The sequence below is a fragment of the Mustelus asterias genome, chromosome 5 (assembly GCF_964213995.1).
Source record: "Mustelus asterias chromosome 5, sMusAst1.hap1.1, whole genome shotgun sequence".
NCBI classification, from domain to species: domain Eukaryota; kingdom Metazoa; phylum Chordata; class Chondrichthyes; order Carcharhiniformes; family Triakidae; genus Mustelus; species Mustelus asterias.
The window spans coordinates 15,762,823-15,780,799 of NC_135805.1; the positions used below are offsets into that span (position 1 = coordinate 15,762,823).

Sequence of the window (17,977 nt, forward strand, 5' to 3'; positions counted from 1 at the left end):
CTTTGGGCAGTTACCACTAGCTCAAGGCCAGCGTCATTGGCCTGGGGACTGGAGTCACCTATAGGAAAGATTGAGAAAGGAACTATAGGTTTTCTTCCTGAATGGAAACTGTGATTGGGTGGGCACTGTCAGCACTAGCCAATATTTATCCCTCAATCACCATCACAAAAAACCCCAGATTATCTGGTCATGATCACATCACTGTTTGTGGGATCTTGCTGTGCACAAATTGGCCGCTGTGTTTCTGACAGTGTACTTGATTGGCTCTAAAGCACCTGAAGGTTGCTATAGAAACGCTATGTTAACCTGCCACACCAACACCCCTGCAGTTGGAAACCTCTACCACAGTTCAACAGGAATCACACGGTGACTGACGCTAACAGCATTACTCATAGAAATCATAGAAATCATAGAAACCCTACAGTGCAGAAGGAGGCCATTCGGCCCATCGAGTCTGCACCGACCACAATCCCACCCAAGCCCTACCCCCACATATTTTACCCGCTAATCCCTCTAACCTACACATCCCAGGACTCTAAGGGGCAATTTTTCACCTGGCCAATCAACCTAACCCGCACATCTTTGGACTGTGGGAGGAAACCGGAGCACCCGGAGGAAACCCACGCAGACACGAGGAGAATGTGCAAACTCCACACAGACAGTGACCCGAGCCGGACAGTGACCCGAGCCGGACAAGAGAACTGACAAAAACTGCACAGGGATCAGCTGTGATAGCCGATTGTGACGGGAAAACTGTCTGAACCAAATCAAGGGATTGGCCCTAACAATGATGTGTCTGACCTTCAGCATCGTCCTTCAGCTGTTCCAGTTATGGAACCACAGAATACCAACAGCTCACTCTCTCTCTCACACACAGACACACACACACAGACACACATGTACACACATGTACATACAGACACAGGCATGCACACAGACACAGGCACACAGATAGACAAATGCACACACACAGACACACATACACAAATACACAGACGCAGACACGAGCACAGACGGATACACAGACGGACACACAGAAGCAAATACACAGACACGCATACACAGACGCAAATACGCAGACGCAAATACGCAGACGCAAATACGCAGACACATGCTGATCCACTTCACTATTTAATAGAACTTGGAATCTTTTAATCTCCCTCCCTCGCTCTCTTCCAGCCCCCCACCACCAATCCCCCCACCAACCCCTCTCTTGAAGCTACTGGCTGTTGTGGGTGTGGTGGGCTGGGCTACAGCTTCACAGGCATTTCAGCATCTCATGCAGAGAGTTACCCTCCAGCTTCGAGTCTAGCCCATGAGCACATGCTTGGCTATTCAGCAGCGGGGGATTTTGTGGATGAAGCCAGTTCCAGGCTGCCCCTCTGGGTGGGGTATGTGGGTGGGGGACAGGCACGTGCAGTCTGGGCAGTGCCAATCCTGACTGTTGGTTTTTTTCCAATTCCTTAGGTTGGGAGCGCTGAAGGGAACTGTAGCACCCACTGCCCTGACTCCCTCCCCAATCTCCCCTCTCCTCTCCCTCAAGAGGAATATCCCTCACTCAGTAAGGGGTTTGGAAGCATGGACCCAGCAATCCCATCTAGCCCTCAACCAATGACAAGGGTGAGTGCCTGAAGGTGGGCAGGAATCAAGTCTAGAACCTTCCGGGACTTCAATCTGCATGAGGTGGTGGTGCAGTGGTATTGTTGCTGGACTAGTATCCCAGAAACCCAGGGTAGTGTTCTGGGGACCCGGATTCGAATCCCACCACAGCAGATGGTGAAATTTAGATCATTTGGAATGAAAAAGTATAATGATGACCATGAAACCATTGTCAATTAGTTAGCACTGTTACCTCCTAGTGCCTGGGTCACAAGTTCAATTCCGGTCTCGGGTCACTGTCTGTGTGGAGTTTGCACATTCTCCCTGTGTCTGCGTGGGTTTCCTCCGGGTGCTCCGGTTTCCTCTCACAGTCCAAAGATGTGTGGGTTAGGTGGATTGGCCATGCTAAAATGCCCCTTTGTATCCAAAGATGTGCGGGTTAAGTGGATTGGCCATGCTAAATTGCTCTTAGTATCCAAAGATGTGCGGGTTAGGTGGATTGGCCATGCTAAATTGCTCTTAGTATCCAAAGATGTGCGGGTTGGGTGGATTGGCCATGCTAAAATACCCCTTAGTGTCAGGGGAATAGCAGAAAAAAAATATGGGTTTACGGGGATAACAAGGGATTGTTGTCAATGCAGGCTCGATGGGCCAAATGGCCTCCTTCTGCACTATAAGGATCCTATGATTGTCATGAAAACCCAACTGGCTCAATAAGGTTTAAAGTTTAAAGTTTATTTATTAGTGTTGCAAGTAGCTACAAAGTTCAATAAGGGAAGGGAATGTGGTCTGGCCTACAACGGGGAGGCGATGGGCGAGTGGTATTTTCGCTGAACTATTCATCCAGAAACTCCCCGTCTGGCTCCGGAGCCACAGTAATGGGGTTGACTCTTAAAATGCCCTCTGAAAGGCCTAGGACGCCACTCACTTGTTAAAAACAAGATCACCTTCCGAAGGGCGGCTAGGGATGGGCAATAAATGCGGGCCTGGCCAATTTATACAGGGCCCTCCACTCAAACACACCGACCCCACCCATCCCCCACCTCTCCAACCCCAAAACCCAGACAAAAGGACATTTTGAAAGGGTGAGAGACAGACTTTAAAAATAATCTGGGCTAACAAACAGCAGGGTGGTGAAGGGGTTAAGCTGCACTCTGAAGCAAGACACTGTGACTACGAGTTGGCAGAAAGCAGGTCAATGAAGGACAAGCCTCTACTGTATGACCTTGTCTGATACTGTTGCCGTTCATTTGGATTATAACGATGGCCTTTACAACCAGGTCTGCTGCTATCTTATCTCGTATTTCTTTTCTAAACTGTACACCGAGCTGTTTGTTCAGTTTCCTATCTCTCGGTCTCTCAGCACCCCCACAGCTGCCCGAACCCCTTCTCCCCTCCACCCCACCACCCCGACCCCCCCCCGCCCCCCACCTCCCGCCAGCACTGAAATCAAGCCCACCATGATCTGTAACGCTGCTCTAACAGGACACTACAGACCGTCACTCAGTGTGGACCCCCCCCCCCCCTTTGTGTGGCAAGAATTAAAGGCACCCTCAAAGCCAAGCCTGATCATCGGGGATCTTCCCTCAGGAAGGGAAATTGGATCCTATGCTCGGACTGATGTGTGGGCGGCACGGTGGTTAGCGCTGCTGCCTCACGGCGCCAAGGACCAGGGCTCGATTCCCGGCTCAGGTCTGTGAGGAGTCTGCACCCTTTCCCCGTGTCTGCGTGGGTTTCCTCCGGGTGCTCCGGTTTCCTCCCACAGTCCAAAGATGTGCTAGTTAGGTGCATTGGCCATGCTAAATTCTCCCTCAGTGTACCCGAACAGGCGCCCGAGTGTGGCGACTAGGGGATTTTCACAGTAACTTCATTGCAGTGTTAATGTCAGCCTATTTGCGACACTAATAAACAAACTTTAAAAGCTGAAAGGACTCATATTCCTGTACGTCTCACATTTTGTCCACATTTGGGACCTGTTTAGTCTTAATGGTCACTGAGACCAGTGGCATCCATTTGCAGTCAGCAGCACCTCGAGTTCTTCTATGAGGCAGCAACTAGGCAATGGCCTAGTGGTATTACCGATAGACTATTAATCCAGAAACTCAGCTGATGGAACCGGGTTCAAATCCCGCCATGGCAGATGGTGGAATTTGAATTCAATAAAAACAAAAAAAATCTGGAATTAAGAATCTACTGATGACCATGAAACCATTGGCGATTGTCAGAAAAAACTATCTGGTTCACTAATGTCCTTCAGGGAAGGAAATCTGCCGTCCTTACCTGGTCTGGCCGACATGTGACTCCAGAGCCACAGCAATGTGGTTTACTCTCAACTGCCCTCCAAGGGCAATAAATGCTGGCCCAGCCAGCGAACACACATGTCCCATGAATGAATAAAAAAACCTCCCCCTCTCGGGGTCAGAGGAGAAGGGAGAACGGACACAGGACATCTCAACACACTGCAGCAGCCAACGAAGGTCCTTTGTAATGAAACATCAGTAAAGAGAGCACTGAGTACTGCCACTCCCAGAATATAACCGGTGCCATTCAATAACGGTGCTGCGCAAGTTTTCCAGACTTAAGACCTGGAGACACAAAGTGCAGTGACTACACTTGCTGACCGGCAGTCCGTATTCTGACGGATTGCTCCATGTATTGGTCCCATCATCTTCTGTGCCCTATTTCTGGGACAGCCCGTGGCGGACTGAGTCTGGGAATCTCCGCTGAGTGCTTAGAGCAGAGCTGTAAGCTGGCCAGTCAGCAGACAATAATGTTGTGGCTCGGAGATAAGTTGTACCTTTACTGTGGGAGGAAACCACAGCAGCCGGAGGAAACCCACGCAGACATGGGGAGAACGTGCAAACTCCGCACAGACAGTGACCCAAGCCGGGAATCGAACCCAGGTCCCTGGCGCTGTGAGGCAGCAGTGCTAACACTGTGCCACTGTGCCGTGCCAAAGCCTTCCTCATTTCGTTTCATAAGAGTTGGCCGCCCTGCCTACACAGCGTGATCACCTTTGCAACAGCACATGCCGCTTGCAGCTCCCACTCGATGCCACATCAAACACGAACCCGTCAAGTCTAGCTGTTCCACTTTCTCCTGTAAACACACACCACATACAATTCCCTCTCTGAAAGAGCAGCCACAGGAAATACCCCGTGGTAAGCTTTGCTCTTCAGAGCCCGAGATGCAGAGATTCACATGTCTATATATGCCTGGCACACAACGCTCACAAGCCCTTAGGACATCAGAATGTGATCTCTCTTGGTAAAGCTTGCATGCTGAAGGGAGGGGAGGGAATCAGGGCCAGAGGCCGAGGCTGTGTTGTATATGTGCAGGGACACTGCGTCTATAGATTAGCTCCATCCTCCCCACAGGGCAAAATCCGACAGGGAGTAAGAACAGAGATTATGAAGACCTTGCCGGAAGCGATGGTCACACTATATAAAGTCCATTAAAGACTGGGACCTTCATATGTGGGTTGTTATAGAATCCCTACAGTGCAGAAGAGGACATTCAGCCCACTGATCCTGCACCAATTTCATTGACAGAGAATAGAATCATAGAAGGAGGCCATTTGGCCCATCACGTCTGCACCGACCACAATCCCACCCAGGCCCTAACCCCGTAACCCTTTTTACCCTAACTGGTCCTCCTGACACTAAGGGGCAATTTAGCATGGCCAGTCAACCTAACCTGCACATCTTTGGACTGTGGGAGGAAACTGGAGCACCCGAAAGAAACCCACACAGACACGGGGAGAATGTGCAAACTCCACACAGGCAGTGACCAAGCTGGGAATCGAACCCGGGTCCCTGGCAGCTGTGAGGCAGCAGTGCTAACCACTGTGCCACCGTGCCGAGCCCCAAACTCTGGGAATGAGTGTGCGGATAGCAAAACAATCATCTAATTATTAATTTTGAGTGTAATGAAGTGCTTGGGGCACTGGTTGTGACAGTGACAGGGTCACTGTGCCCGCGCTGAATCTCAGACCCACAATCTAAACACTGAGTTAATCTTCACAGCCTTTGTCAGGACACAGCGGAGAGGCTTCACACAGACACAGGATCCGGTGGTCACAGTCTCAAAGCCGACTGAAATCAGATGGTGCCCATGTGATCTACAATCCCAGACAGACATCAGGTGCTCATATCCCTGTGCTCCAATCAATCATCCCCTCACACAGACAGTTCCACTCTATCTGCTCCAACCAAACCCTCAATCCCGAACACCTCGCTCAACCTCTCCTTAACCTTCTCTTCACAGGATCCCGACAGTACAGAAGGAGGCCATTCGGCCTATCAAATCTGTACCGACCACAACCCCACCCAGGCCCTATTCCCGTAACCCCCACGTTTACCCTGCTAAGCCCCCTGACACTAAGGGTCAATTTAGCACGGCCAATCAACCTAACCCCACACACTTTTCAGACTGTGAGAGGAAACCGGAGCACCCGGAGGAAACCCACGCAGACACGGGGAGAATGTGCAGACTCCACATAGACAGTGACCAGCGGTCCCTGGCGCTGGAAAACACAAGGGGGAGTGATGGGGCAGTGGGGGTGACACACTGGGCTAGTAATCCAGCAAGTAATGTTGCTTTAATAACAAGGATTCAAACCCCACCATGCGTGATCAGTGGAATCCATATTCCATTTATAATATGTTATTATTATTTACGTTATTTATATTCCAAATCCCTTGCAGCATTCAGCCTGTTTGGAAGTCTGGCCTACACGAGACTCCACATCCACTCTCTGCCCTTTGAAAGGAGTTCGGTCACCAACACCCACACTCCATGAAAAATAATCTTCACTGCCACTGATGCCCAATTAAAAACGGTGCTGAATTTGCACGCAGGGAAATGACAAATCACTTCTTTCGGGGCTAGGAAGAGGTAAACAGCCCCAAGTTTAAAGTTTATTTATTACAAAGAGCAAAGAACATTACAGCACAGGAACAGGGGCGGCACAGGTGGCACAGTGGGTTAGCCCCGCTGCCTCACAGCGTCAGGGACCCAGGTTCGATTCCCGGCCTCGGATCACTGTCTGTGCGGAGCCTGCACATTCTCCCCGTGTCTGCGTGGGTTTCCTCCGGGTGCTCCAGTTTCCTCCCACAGTCCAAAGACGTGTGGGTTTGGTGGATTGGTCGTACTAAATTTCCCCTGAGTGTCCGGGGCACTAGCTCGGGTAAATGTATGGGGTTATGAGGATAGGGTCTGGGTGGGATTGTGGTCGGTGCAGACTGGATGGGCTGAATGGCCTCTTTCTGCACTGTAGGATTCTATGATTCAGGCCCTTCAGCTCACCAAGTCTGTGCCAACACAGATGCCTCTCTATTCTAATATTTTCTTACCTCTATATGGTCCATAATCGTTCTTCTCCCTACCTATTCATGTATCTAACCAGATTTTTAATGTTTATTAGTGTCACAAATAAGCTTACATTAACACTGCAATGAAGTTACTGTGGAAAATCCCCTAGTCGCCACACTCTGGCGCCTGATCGGGTACACTGAGGGAGAATTTAGCATGGCCAATGCACCTAACCAGCACGTCTTTCGGACTGTCAGTTATACTGCCGCTACACACAAAAATATGGACTACGAGCAGCCACTCCACCCTTCAATAAGATCATGGCTGACCTGATTATAGCCTCAACCCACATTCCTGCCTAACCCCCGATAACCTTTCACCCCCTTGTTAGTCAAGGATCTATCTCGCTCTGCCTTGAAAGAATTCAGAGATTCTGCTTCCACTGCCTGTAGAGGAAGAGAGTTCCAAAGACTCACAACCCTCGGGGAGAAACAAATTCTCATGTGGTGGCACGGTGGCACAGTGGTTAGCACTGCTACCTCACAACTCCAGAGACCCGGGTTCGATTCCCACTGGGGTCACTATCTGTGCAGAGTCTGTACGTTCTCCCCGTGTCTGTGTGGGTTTCCTCCCACAGTCCAAGATGTGTGGGTTAGGTGGATTGGCCATACTAAATTGCCCCTTAGTGTCAGGGGGACCACATAGGATAAATGCATGGGTTTATGTGGATAGGGTCTGGGTGGGATCGTGGCCGGTGCGGACTCGATGGGCCTGTAGGATTCTATGATCTTTGTGGTAACTGAGACCTTCCATGCTTACAGCCAATTTGTCTGGAGAAAATGCATGCAAATTGTAGCTATTTTAAAATAAATCAATCACTCCAGCCACCGCCCCCCAACCATCTTCCCTCCTGGAATCCCAATTACATGGAAAAGCATTGGGGTGGAGAAAGGGTTAACATAGGCAGACAGCAGCGCTTCTGCCAGTGGCCAGCAGGTGGCAATCTAAGTCTGTGCTGAGCAACCTGCAAGCAGCCAAGTGACTTGCAACATGAAATGTGTCCAATTCCAAACAAGCAGAGGCTGGAACTATATATATAAAACCCATCTGCTTCTGAAATGATCGCAACACTTCAGCTTACCTTCGCTCCTCCGACTCTCGTTGTGGATGTGAGCCGCCTGGTACAGCCAAATAAAGGGAAAGGAAGGGGAGAGAGAGAGAGAAGGGAAAAGATTAGAAATAGTTCTTATTTTTTTCAAAAAAAATAAGACATTGGCTCTCAGCCTAAGCTGTCATTTGTTAAAACAAGCTAGCACCCAAAATAAAGCAACAACATAAAAAGGGAGGCATTGCATCACACACTTCTACAAACAGCCTGCAATGAGTTTGCAAATAAAAAGGGTAAATTATCGTGTTTTGTTTTTTAAAAATTGCTATTTTTAAACATCGAGAATAAAAGGATTGAGGGAAATCTAACAGCCTGCGGGAGGCCATTCAGCCCATCTATCGGGGGGCTGGGATGTGTGTTGATTTGATCTGATTTATTATTGTCACACGTATTAGCATACAGTGGAAAGTGTTGTTTCTTGCGCGACAAAGCATACTGTTCATAGAGAAAGAAACGAGAGCGTGTAGAATGTAGTGTTGCAGTCACAGCTAGGGTGTAGAGAAAGATCAACTTAATGCGAGGTAGGTCCATTCAAGAGTCTGACAGCAGCAGGGAAGAAGCTGTTCTTGAGTCGGTTGGTGTCCACACGATTCACTTTTTAGAAAAACTTTCCCTTCACTTCTGGGCAGGAGGGAGAGGGGATAAGGAACCCTGGGTCAAGAGGGGGTCTGTTTGTTTATTTGGAAATCTGAACCACTGCTTTACATTGCCACATCGTTTGGACTTTATACATAAATATGGATTCACTCGCGTGAATAATCGCTGGAAACAGAGAGACAGGGAGGGAAAATATTTAGTCAGGGGACACACAAGGCTAGAATGTCTCCTTAGTTTAACATTAACCTTCCCCCTACACAGCGGCACCTGCTGTACTGAGAGGGTTTGTGTCGGAATTTGGAAAAGGGACGGGAATGTTTCAAGGATTGTGTGGGAGTGGAACACTGGAAGCTTTTGCCAATAAGTGTGGAGGGAGAGAGAATGGATAGAGGGAGAAAGAGAGAGGGTTCAATAGACTGGGCAAGAGAGGGGGACATGTAGAGAGCCAGGGTTAACACATGAAGGCAAGTCCTGCAGACTCGACATGTTTGAACTCTTATTTTCTCTCTCCTGCAAGTCGCTGAGTTTATCCAGTGTTTTCTGTTTTTGTGATCAGTTCAGTGGGATTGGGGATAGAAGAATACAATGAAGCAGACCGAGCAATCGATGGAAAGAAAGATAGAGGAAGAACGCGATAGAAGAGATGGACAGAATGGGGCGAAGGAGAGGGGGATGAGTGGACGGAACACAGAAACGGTCACATTTTGTGAATGATTGCCCATCCCTCCTGAATCTATCTATCGCTTCGGTGTGTGTTTCTGAGACTGTGTGTGAGGGAGAGAGAGACAGTGTGTTGGAGGCACTGTGTGTGTGTGTGAATGTTTCTGGGACTGAGTGAGGGAGAGAGACAATATACTGGAGGCAGTCTCTCTCTCTGTCTCGGTGTGTGTGTGTTTCTGGGACTGTGTGTGTGAGGAGACCGTCTCTCTCTCTCTCCCTGTCTCGGTGTGTGTTTCTGGGACTGTGTGTGTGGGGAGACAGTCTCTCTCTCTCTCTGTCTCGGTGGGTGAGAATGTTTCTGGGACTGTGTGTGGGGAGACAGTGTGTTGGAGGCAGTCTCTCTCTCTCCCTGTCTCAGTGTGTGTGTGTTTCTGGGACTGTGTGTGTGGGGAGACAGTCTCTCTCTCTCTCTGTCTCGGTGGGTGAGAATGTTTCTGGGACTGTGTGTGGGGAGACAGTGTGTTGGAGGCAGTCTCTCTCTCTCTCCCTGTCTCGGTGTGTGTGTTTCTGGGACTGTGTGTGTGGGGAGACAGTCTCTCTCTCTCTGTCTCGGTGGGTGAGAATGTTTCTGGGACTGTGTGTGGGGAGACAGTGTGTTGGAGGCAGTCTCTCTCTCTCTCTGTCTCGGTGGGTGAGAATGTTTCTGGGACTGTGTGTGGGGAGACAGTGTGTTGGAGGCAGTCTCTCTCTCTCCCTGTCTCAGTGTGTGTGTGTGTTTCTGGGACTGTGTGTGTGGGGAGACAGTCTCTCTCTCTCTCTGTCTCGGTGGGTGAGAATGTTTCTGGGACTGTGTGTGGGGAGACAGTGTGTTGGAGGCAGTCTCTCTCTCTCCCTGTCTCGGTGTGTGTGTTTCTGGGACTGTGTGTGTGGGGAGACAGTCTCTCTCTCTGTCTCGGTGGGTGAGAATGTTTCTGGGACTGTGTGTGTGGGGAGACAGTGTGTTGGAGGCAGTCTCTCTCTCTCCCTGTCTCGGTGTGTGTGTGTGTTTCTGGGACTGTGTGTGTGGGGAGACAGTCTCTCTCTCTCTGTCTCGGTGTGTGTGCCTGGTTGGTGTGGGATTCACTCGGTCAGATAGCATGGGAGCTGACACGGCCGCTGTGTGGGGAATAAACGCATTACTGGAGGATTTGAAGGATTCACTTTCCTCTCAGTGACTGGGCTCTCACAGGAATGACAGCGATGACTGCCCTCCCGATCCTGCCTCCCAATTCCCAGCCCCCTGGGCACAGCAGGCTGAGGGAGGGAGAGAGAGATCACATCACAAATAAACTGCCATTCCTTCCATTATAACCCAATCTGTCGGCAGTGCAGAGCTGTCAGAGAGCTGCGAGTTTCTCATCCCAGATTTCTGCATTTCAATTTAGTAGTTTCTCAGGAGGCGCGAATATTGCCCTTTTAAATAGGTGGGCGTCATATAGATGTCACTTCATTTTCTTACAAGTCTGCGGGGGGGGGGGGGGGGCGGGGGGGAAGTGTGGACTCTGTAACTGCGAGCACAGAAACCCATCTCAGCCGGGCTGGAAAGCCGCAACCCGGGCTGGGAGTCAAACCGCAACTCGTCAGCCAGCTCCAGTCAAAGTCTGGTTACTGTATGTGTGTAAAGAGAGGGAGACAAGGCAGAATTAGGGAGAGAGAGGGGTTGAGGAAGGGAGAGAGAGGGATTGAGGAGGGGAGAGAGAGGGGTTGAGGAGGGGAGAGGGGTTGAGGAGGGGAAAGAGGCAGGGAAAGGATTAGAGGCAGCAAAAAGAGAAACAGAGACAGGGAAGGAGAGAGAGACAGAGAGGGAGAGACAGAGGCAAAGACATAGGCAGAGAGGGAGAACGAGAGACAGGCAGGGAGAGAGGCAGAAGGAGGGAGAGAGAGGCAGAAGGAGGGAGAGGGAGGGAGAGGGAAGGAGGGAGAGGGAGGGAGAGGGAAGGAGAGGGAGAGGGGTGCGTGAACGTAAGGTAGAGGCAGGGAGAGAGGGAGAGACAGGGGATGAGTGAACGAGAGAAAGACAGAGAGATAGACACAGAGAGAAGCAAAGACAGACGGGGTGAGCGAATGAGAGAGAGGCAGACAGAGAGAGGCAAAGACAGAGGAAGAGACAGAGGGTGAGCGAGGCAGAGAGAGGGATACAGACAGAGAAAGGAACACAGACAGAGGCAGGGAGCGAGAGAGGCAGAGAGGGACACAGACAGAGAGGCAGACAGAGAGAGGGACACAAGACAGAGAGAGGCAGGCAGAGAGGGACAGACAGACAGAGAGGCAGAGTTAAAGTTAAAATGAACAATATTATCAATTTCAGAATGACTTCCTCTTGTAACAGTGTCAGCCCGGTTCTGCAGCTAACACGTGCTGCTGTGCAGAATTATATAAAAAACACACAAAACAAGAAACACGAACAGATCCAGCGATTAACAATCAGGATGATTAATAAAACATGAAGCCTGGCAAACAGCACAGTGAGAGACACAGAGAGAGAGGTGACTTACCTTGGTCGTGTCAAAGTACAGCAAGGCGACTAGTAGGCAGTGCAGTAAACTCAGCAGTGAGTTCATGGTTGCTGCAGATTATATCCCGGCTGAAAAACTGCGAGAGAGAAAAAAATAAACCTCTGCAAATAGTTGCTTCCGAACTGAAATATTGAACGAGAGTCTCTCTCTGAAGTGTGTGTGTGTGTGTTTCGGTGCTATCTCCTTCAATCTTCAGTTCTCAATGTAACATACCTCCGGTGTACAAAATAAACCATCGATTCTCCCCTAATGTTCTGTGTGTGTGTATGTGTGTGTGTGCGTCCACCTCCTGTTCCTCTTCTTTCTGCCCCAGCGGCGAGCAGTTTGTCCGATAGACCAAAGGCAGCAGTAAAGTTGATCGCTAGACTTTCTTACACACACACAGCACCAGAGCGATTCCCTAACAGCTGCTGGCTCCCTCTCTCTCTCTCTCTGAAAGGGGAGAGAGCTGGTGGTGGTTGGGGGGGGGGAGTTTCTTTTTTTTGCTTGAAGCCCTCAAACTTTGTCTTCAACGAGAAAAAAAAAATTCAAAAGCTACATATGTCCATGTAAATTAAAAATCCAGAATCTTGCAGCAGTTTTCTCAAACCCAACAGGGAGTTAAAAAGATCCAGCAGAGAAAATTAATCGAGGGCAAAAAAATAATTAATCTGTATATGTGTATTTATAGAATTCAGCGGACGGAAAGGGGGGGAAGAGGAAAAAAAAGGTACAGGCTTGGAAGTACGAGCGCTTTGTGCTAGTTGTAATCCTCCTGACAGCACTGCACAGTTCCACTGCACTCGCTCTAACTCTCAGATTCGCTCTGTGTCAACTGAGCACGCCTGTGTTACTGATCACGCCCCCTAAATGGAGGCGTGCCGAGCTTCCCAGCGCCGTAATATACCATGTATCTGCCCACAGAACCAAGGAGGAAAGTTAGCCGGAGGAGCAGAAAAGGCGCTGGAAAATCTCAGCCACTCTGACAGCATCTGTGCGGGAGAGAATAGAACGAACGTTGGTCATCGAGACTCGAAACTGTGTCTACATCAATGGGGACCAAGTAGAAACGGAGAGTTTCGAGTTATTAGCTGTACAGATCACCAACAAACTTGTCCTGGTCCCCCCTCAAGCCAACACTATAGTTGAGAAAGCTATGCCTCTAATTTCTGATTTGATTTGATTTACTTTTGTCACATGTATTAGTGTACAGTGAAAAGTATTGTTTCTTGCGCGCTATACAGACAGAGCATACCGTTCATAGAGAAGGAAAGGAGTGCAGAACGTAGTGTTAGTCATAGAACATGGAACATAGAACAGTATAGCACAGAACAGGCCCTTCAGCCCTTGATGTTGTGCCGAGCTTTATCTGAAACCAAGATCAAGCTATCCCACTCCCTATCATCCTGGTGTGCTCCATGTGCCTATCCAATAACCGCTTGAAAGTTCCTAAAGTGTCCGACTCCACTATCCCTGCAGGCAGTCCATTCCACACCCCAACCACTCTCTATGTAAAGAACCTACCTCGGACATCCCTCCTATATCTCCCACCATGAACCTTATAGTTATGCCCCCTAGTAACATCCACCCAAGAAAATAGTCTCTGAATGTCCACTCTATCGATCCCCCTCATCAACTTATAAACCTCTATTAAGTCTCCCCTCAGCCTCCTCCGCTCTAAAGAGAAAAGCCCTAGCACCCTCAATCTTTCCTCATAAGACCTACCCTCCAAACCAGGCAGCATCCTGATAAATCTCCTTTGCACTCTCTCCAATGCTTCCACATTCTTCTTATAGTGAGGTGACCAGAACTGCACACAATATTCCAAATGTGGTCTCACCAAGGTCCTGTACAGTTGCAGCATAACCCCACGGCTCTTAAACTTAAACCCCCTGTTAATAAACGCTAAGACACTATAGGCCTTCTTCACAGCTCTATCCACTTGAGTGGCAACCTTCAGAGATCTGTGGATATGAACCCCAAGATCTCTCTGTTGCTCCACATTCCTCAGAACCCTACCTTTGACCCTGTAATCCACATTTAAATTAGTCCTATCAAAATGAATCACCTCGCACTTATCAGGGTTAAACTCCATCTGCCATTTTTCGGCCCAGCTCTGCATCCTATCAATGTCTCTTTGCAGCCTACAACAGCCCCCCACCTCATCCACTACTCCACCAATTTTGGTGTCATCAGCAAATTTATTGATCCACCCTTCAGCCCCCTCCTCCAAGTCATTGATAAAAATCACAAATAGCAGAGGACCAAGCACTGATCCCTGTGGTACACCGCTGGTAACTGGTCTCCAGTCTGAAAATTTTCCATCCACCACCATCCTCTGTCTTCTAGGAGATCGCCAGTTACTTGGCCAAATTTCCCTCTTTCCCACACCTCCTTACTTTCTTCATGAGCCGACCATGGGGGACCTCATCAAACGCCTTACTAAAATCCATGTATACGACATCAACTGCTCTACCTTCATCAACACATTTAGTTACCTCCTCAAAAAATTCAATCAAATTTGTGAGGCAAGACTTACCCTTCATGAATCCGTATTGACTATCCCGGATTAAGCTGCATCTTTCTAAATGGTCATAAATCCTATCCCTCAGGACCTTTTCCATTAACTTACCGACCACCGAAGTAAGACTAACCGGCCTATCATTACCAGGGTCATTCCTATTTCCTTTATTGAACAGAGCTAGGGTGTAGCTAGGGTGTAGAGAAAGATCAACTTAATACGAGGTAGGTCCAGTCAACAGTCTGACAGCAGCAGGGAAGAGGCTGTACTTGATTCGGTTGGTACGTGTCCTCAGACCTTTGTATCTTTTTCTCGATGGAAGAAGGTGGAGGAGTGAATGTCCGGGGTGTGTGGGGTCCTTAATTTTCTCTGCTTTTCCTAGGTGACGGGAAGTGTAGACAGTCAATGGATGGGATCAGCAACAGTCTGTCCTGGTCCCCGCTATGCCGATACTATCGTTGAGAAAGCCCACCACTTTCTCAGAAACCTAAGGAAATTTGATAATTTCAACCGCAACTCTCATCAACTTTTACAGAGCCATGATGTGGAGATGCCGGTGTTGGACTGGGCTGGGAACAGTAAGAAGTCTCACAACACCAGGTTAAAGTCAGCAGGTTTATTTGGTCACAAGCACTGCGCCTTCATCAGGTGAGTCAACTTTTACAGGTGCACCGTAGAAAGCATTCTTTCTGGTTGTATCTCGGCTCCTGCTCTGCCCAAGACCGCAAGAAACTACAAAGGGTCATGAACGCAGCCCAGTCCATCACACAAACCAGCCTCCCATCCATTGACTCTGTCTACACTTCCCAGTGCCTCGGCAAAGCAGCCAGCATAATCAAGGACCCCACACACCCCTGACATACTCTCTTCCCCCTTCTTCTATCGGAAAAAAGATACAGAAGTCTGAGGACATGTACCAACTGACTCAAGAACAGCTTCTTCCCTGCTGCTGCCATTAGGCTTTTAAATGGACCTACCTCGCATTAAGCTGATCTTTCTCTGCACCATAGCTATGACTATAACACTACATTCTGCACTCTCTCCTATGTACTCTATGAACGGTATGCTTTGTCTGTATAGCATCAAGTAACAATACTTTTCACTGTATACTAATACATGTGACAATAATAAACCAAATCAAAGCAAATCAAAAACACCGATAAAAAATACCTGTTCAATTCGTCTGCCATTTCCTTATTTTCATTATAAACTCCCTTGACTCATTTTCCATAGGACCAATGCTCACTTTGTTAACTTTTTAAATATCTGTAGAAATTTTTACTATCTGTCCTTATATTTCTAGCTATCTTTCTCTCATTCTTTAATTTTCCCTCCTTATGAATATTTCAGTCATTCTTTGCTATCTTCATATTCTGTCCAATCTTATGACCTGCGACCCATCTTTACACAATTATATGTTTTTTTCTTTAAGTTTGATACTAGCTTTAACTTTTTTAGTTCACAACAGATTGTGGGTCTTCCCCTTGGAAATGTTCTTTCTCATTGGAATATATCCATTCTACGTTTTCTGAAATATCCTCTTAAACATCTGACACAGCATCTCTATCTCTTCACCTAATTTGCTAGTCCATATTAGCCGCCTTTGTTTTCATGCCCTTACAGCTGACCTTATTTAAGTTTAAAATACTGGTCCTGGACCCACTTTTCTCACCCTCAAACTGAATGTTAAATTCAATCACTGCTGCCATGGAGTGCCTTCACTGTAAGGCATTAATTAATCATATCTTATTTCACAATGCCAGGCCTTGTATAGTATGCTCTCTAGTTGTTACCAGAACATGCTATTCTATGAAACTATCCCAAAAACATTACATTAATTCCTCATCTAGGCCACTTTTGCCCAGATGATCTTTTCAGTATAAATGTAGATTAAGACTGCATGGTTATCTTTCTTTATACTCTGTCCTACCTAGTTTTTTTTTCATTAATTTTGTAACCCCCCTAGCCTTATCAGCTGATTTACTCTTAGATTTGCACTCTGTCCTTTGCTGTCACGGTCTGCTTATCATTTCCCATATAATAATACTTTTCTCTCTTGCTTTGCTTCTACACTGATTTGCAAAATCTTCCCAAATTTGATCCCTGGTCCCACTATTTAGGACAAGTCCCTGGTTCTGATGGATCCTAGGGTCTTACAAGAGGTGAAATAGTTGATGCATTGATTTTAATTTTCTAAGATTCCCTAGATTCTGGGAAGATTCCTTTGGATTTTAAAATAGGGAATGTAACTCCGTTATTCAAAAAGGAAGGGAGACAGAAAGCTGGAAACAACAGCAAAGTTAGTTTAACATTTGCCATATGGAAAATGCTAGAAGTTATTCTTTCAGATGTTTCGGAGGGCACTTAGATAAATTCAAGGTTATCAGGCAGCGTCAACATGGTTTTGTGAAAGGGAATTCGTGTCTAACCAATTTATTGGAGTTCTCTGAAGAAGTGATATGTTCTGTGGATAAAGAGGAACTGGTGGATGTATTGTAGTTAGATTTCCAGAAGGCATTTGATAAGTTGCCTCATCAAAGGTTATTGGGGAAAATAAAAGCTCATGGTGTAGGGGGTCAGAAAGTAACATGGATAGAAGATTGGAAGCAAAGAATAGGCAATAATGCATCATTTTTGGTTGGCAATATATAATGAGTGGTGTGCTACAGGGATCAGTACAAGAGCCTCAACTTCTAACAATTTATATCCATGACTGGATTTGCTGATGACACAAAGAGAGGTAGGAAAGTAAGTTCTTCTGTCGGGAAAAAGATACAAAAGTCTGAGGTCACGTACCAACCAACTCAAGAACAGCTTCTTCCCTACTGCCAACAGACTTTTGAATGGACCTAACCTGCATTAAGTTGATCTTGCTCTACACCCTAGCTATAACTGCAACACTACATTCTGCACTCTCTCCTTTCCTTCTCTATGGAAGGTATGTTTTGTCTGTATAGCGCGCAGGAAACAATACTTTTCACTGTGCTAATACATGTGACAATAATAAATCAAATCAAAGAGGACATAAGGAAGCTACAAAGGGTTTTAGATAGGTTAAGTGAGTGGGCAAAGCTGGCAAATTGTGTACAATGTGGGCAAATGTGAAATTGTCCATTTTGGTGAGAATATGAAAGAAGCTTGACTATCTCAATGGTGAAAGATTACAGAGTTCTGAGGTGCAGAGGGATCTGGGTGTCTTAGTGCATGAATCACAAAAGGCTAGTAATTAGCAAACAGAATGCTCTGCTTATTGTGAGGGGGATTTAATATATTAATTAGCGTTATTTAACTTCATATCAGCTATATCACTTAAGGTCGCCTTCACCTGTTAGATGACTTGGTGTGGGTGAGTGTGGGAAAGGGCGGGCTGTCCCCATGCACAACTTGTACTTGGGAACAATAATTGTTTATAGCAGCTAAGAGGTATTCATATGTAGTTAGTATTGTTGCTGGCCAGTGCTAGAACTAGTGAACTGGCCATGTAGCATTGATGAAGGCCACAAGTGTTGAAAATCCTGCAACCCTGTTCAAAAAAGCATATGTTTAATGTTACAGTCGACAGAATGTCTCCATCAGAAAAGTTCA

The 17,977-nt window shown here is 47.5% G+C and overlaps 1 protein-coding gene across 3 annotated transcripts in view; it reads right to left on the minus strand.

Annotated features, from left to right (window-relative positions):
* The window catches only part of LOC144493380 (vascular endothelial growth factor A-like), a 51,087-nt gene extending 38,406 nt beyond the window's left edge, over nucleotides 1–12,681 (minus strand). For 2 of the 3 annotated variants that reach the window (XM_078212212.1, XM_078212209.1), the window contains exons 1-2: nucleotides 11,872–12,681; nucleotides 8,054–8,090 (exon numbers count right to left, since the gene is read on the minus strand). In XM_078212212.1, the coding sequence (XP_078068338.1) occupies nucleotides 8,054–8,090; nucleotides 11,872–11,937 (103 nt within the window). In that variant the 5' untranslated portion in view covers nucleotides 11,938–12,681. The remainder of the gene's footprint in view (nucleotides 1–8,053; nucleotides 8,091–11,871) is intronic. The other variant, XM_078212210.1, reaches the window with a different exon arrangement.
* Between the last annotated feature and the right edge of the window lie 5,296 nt (nucleotides 12,682–17,977).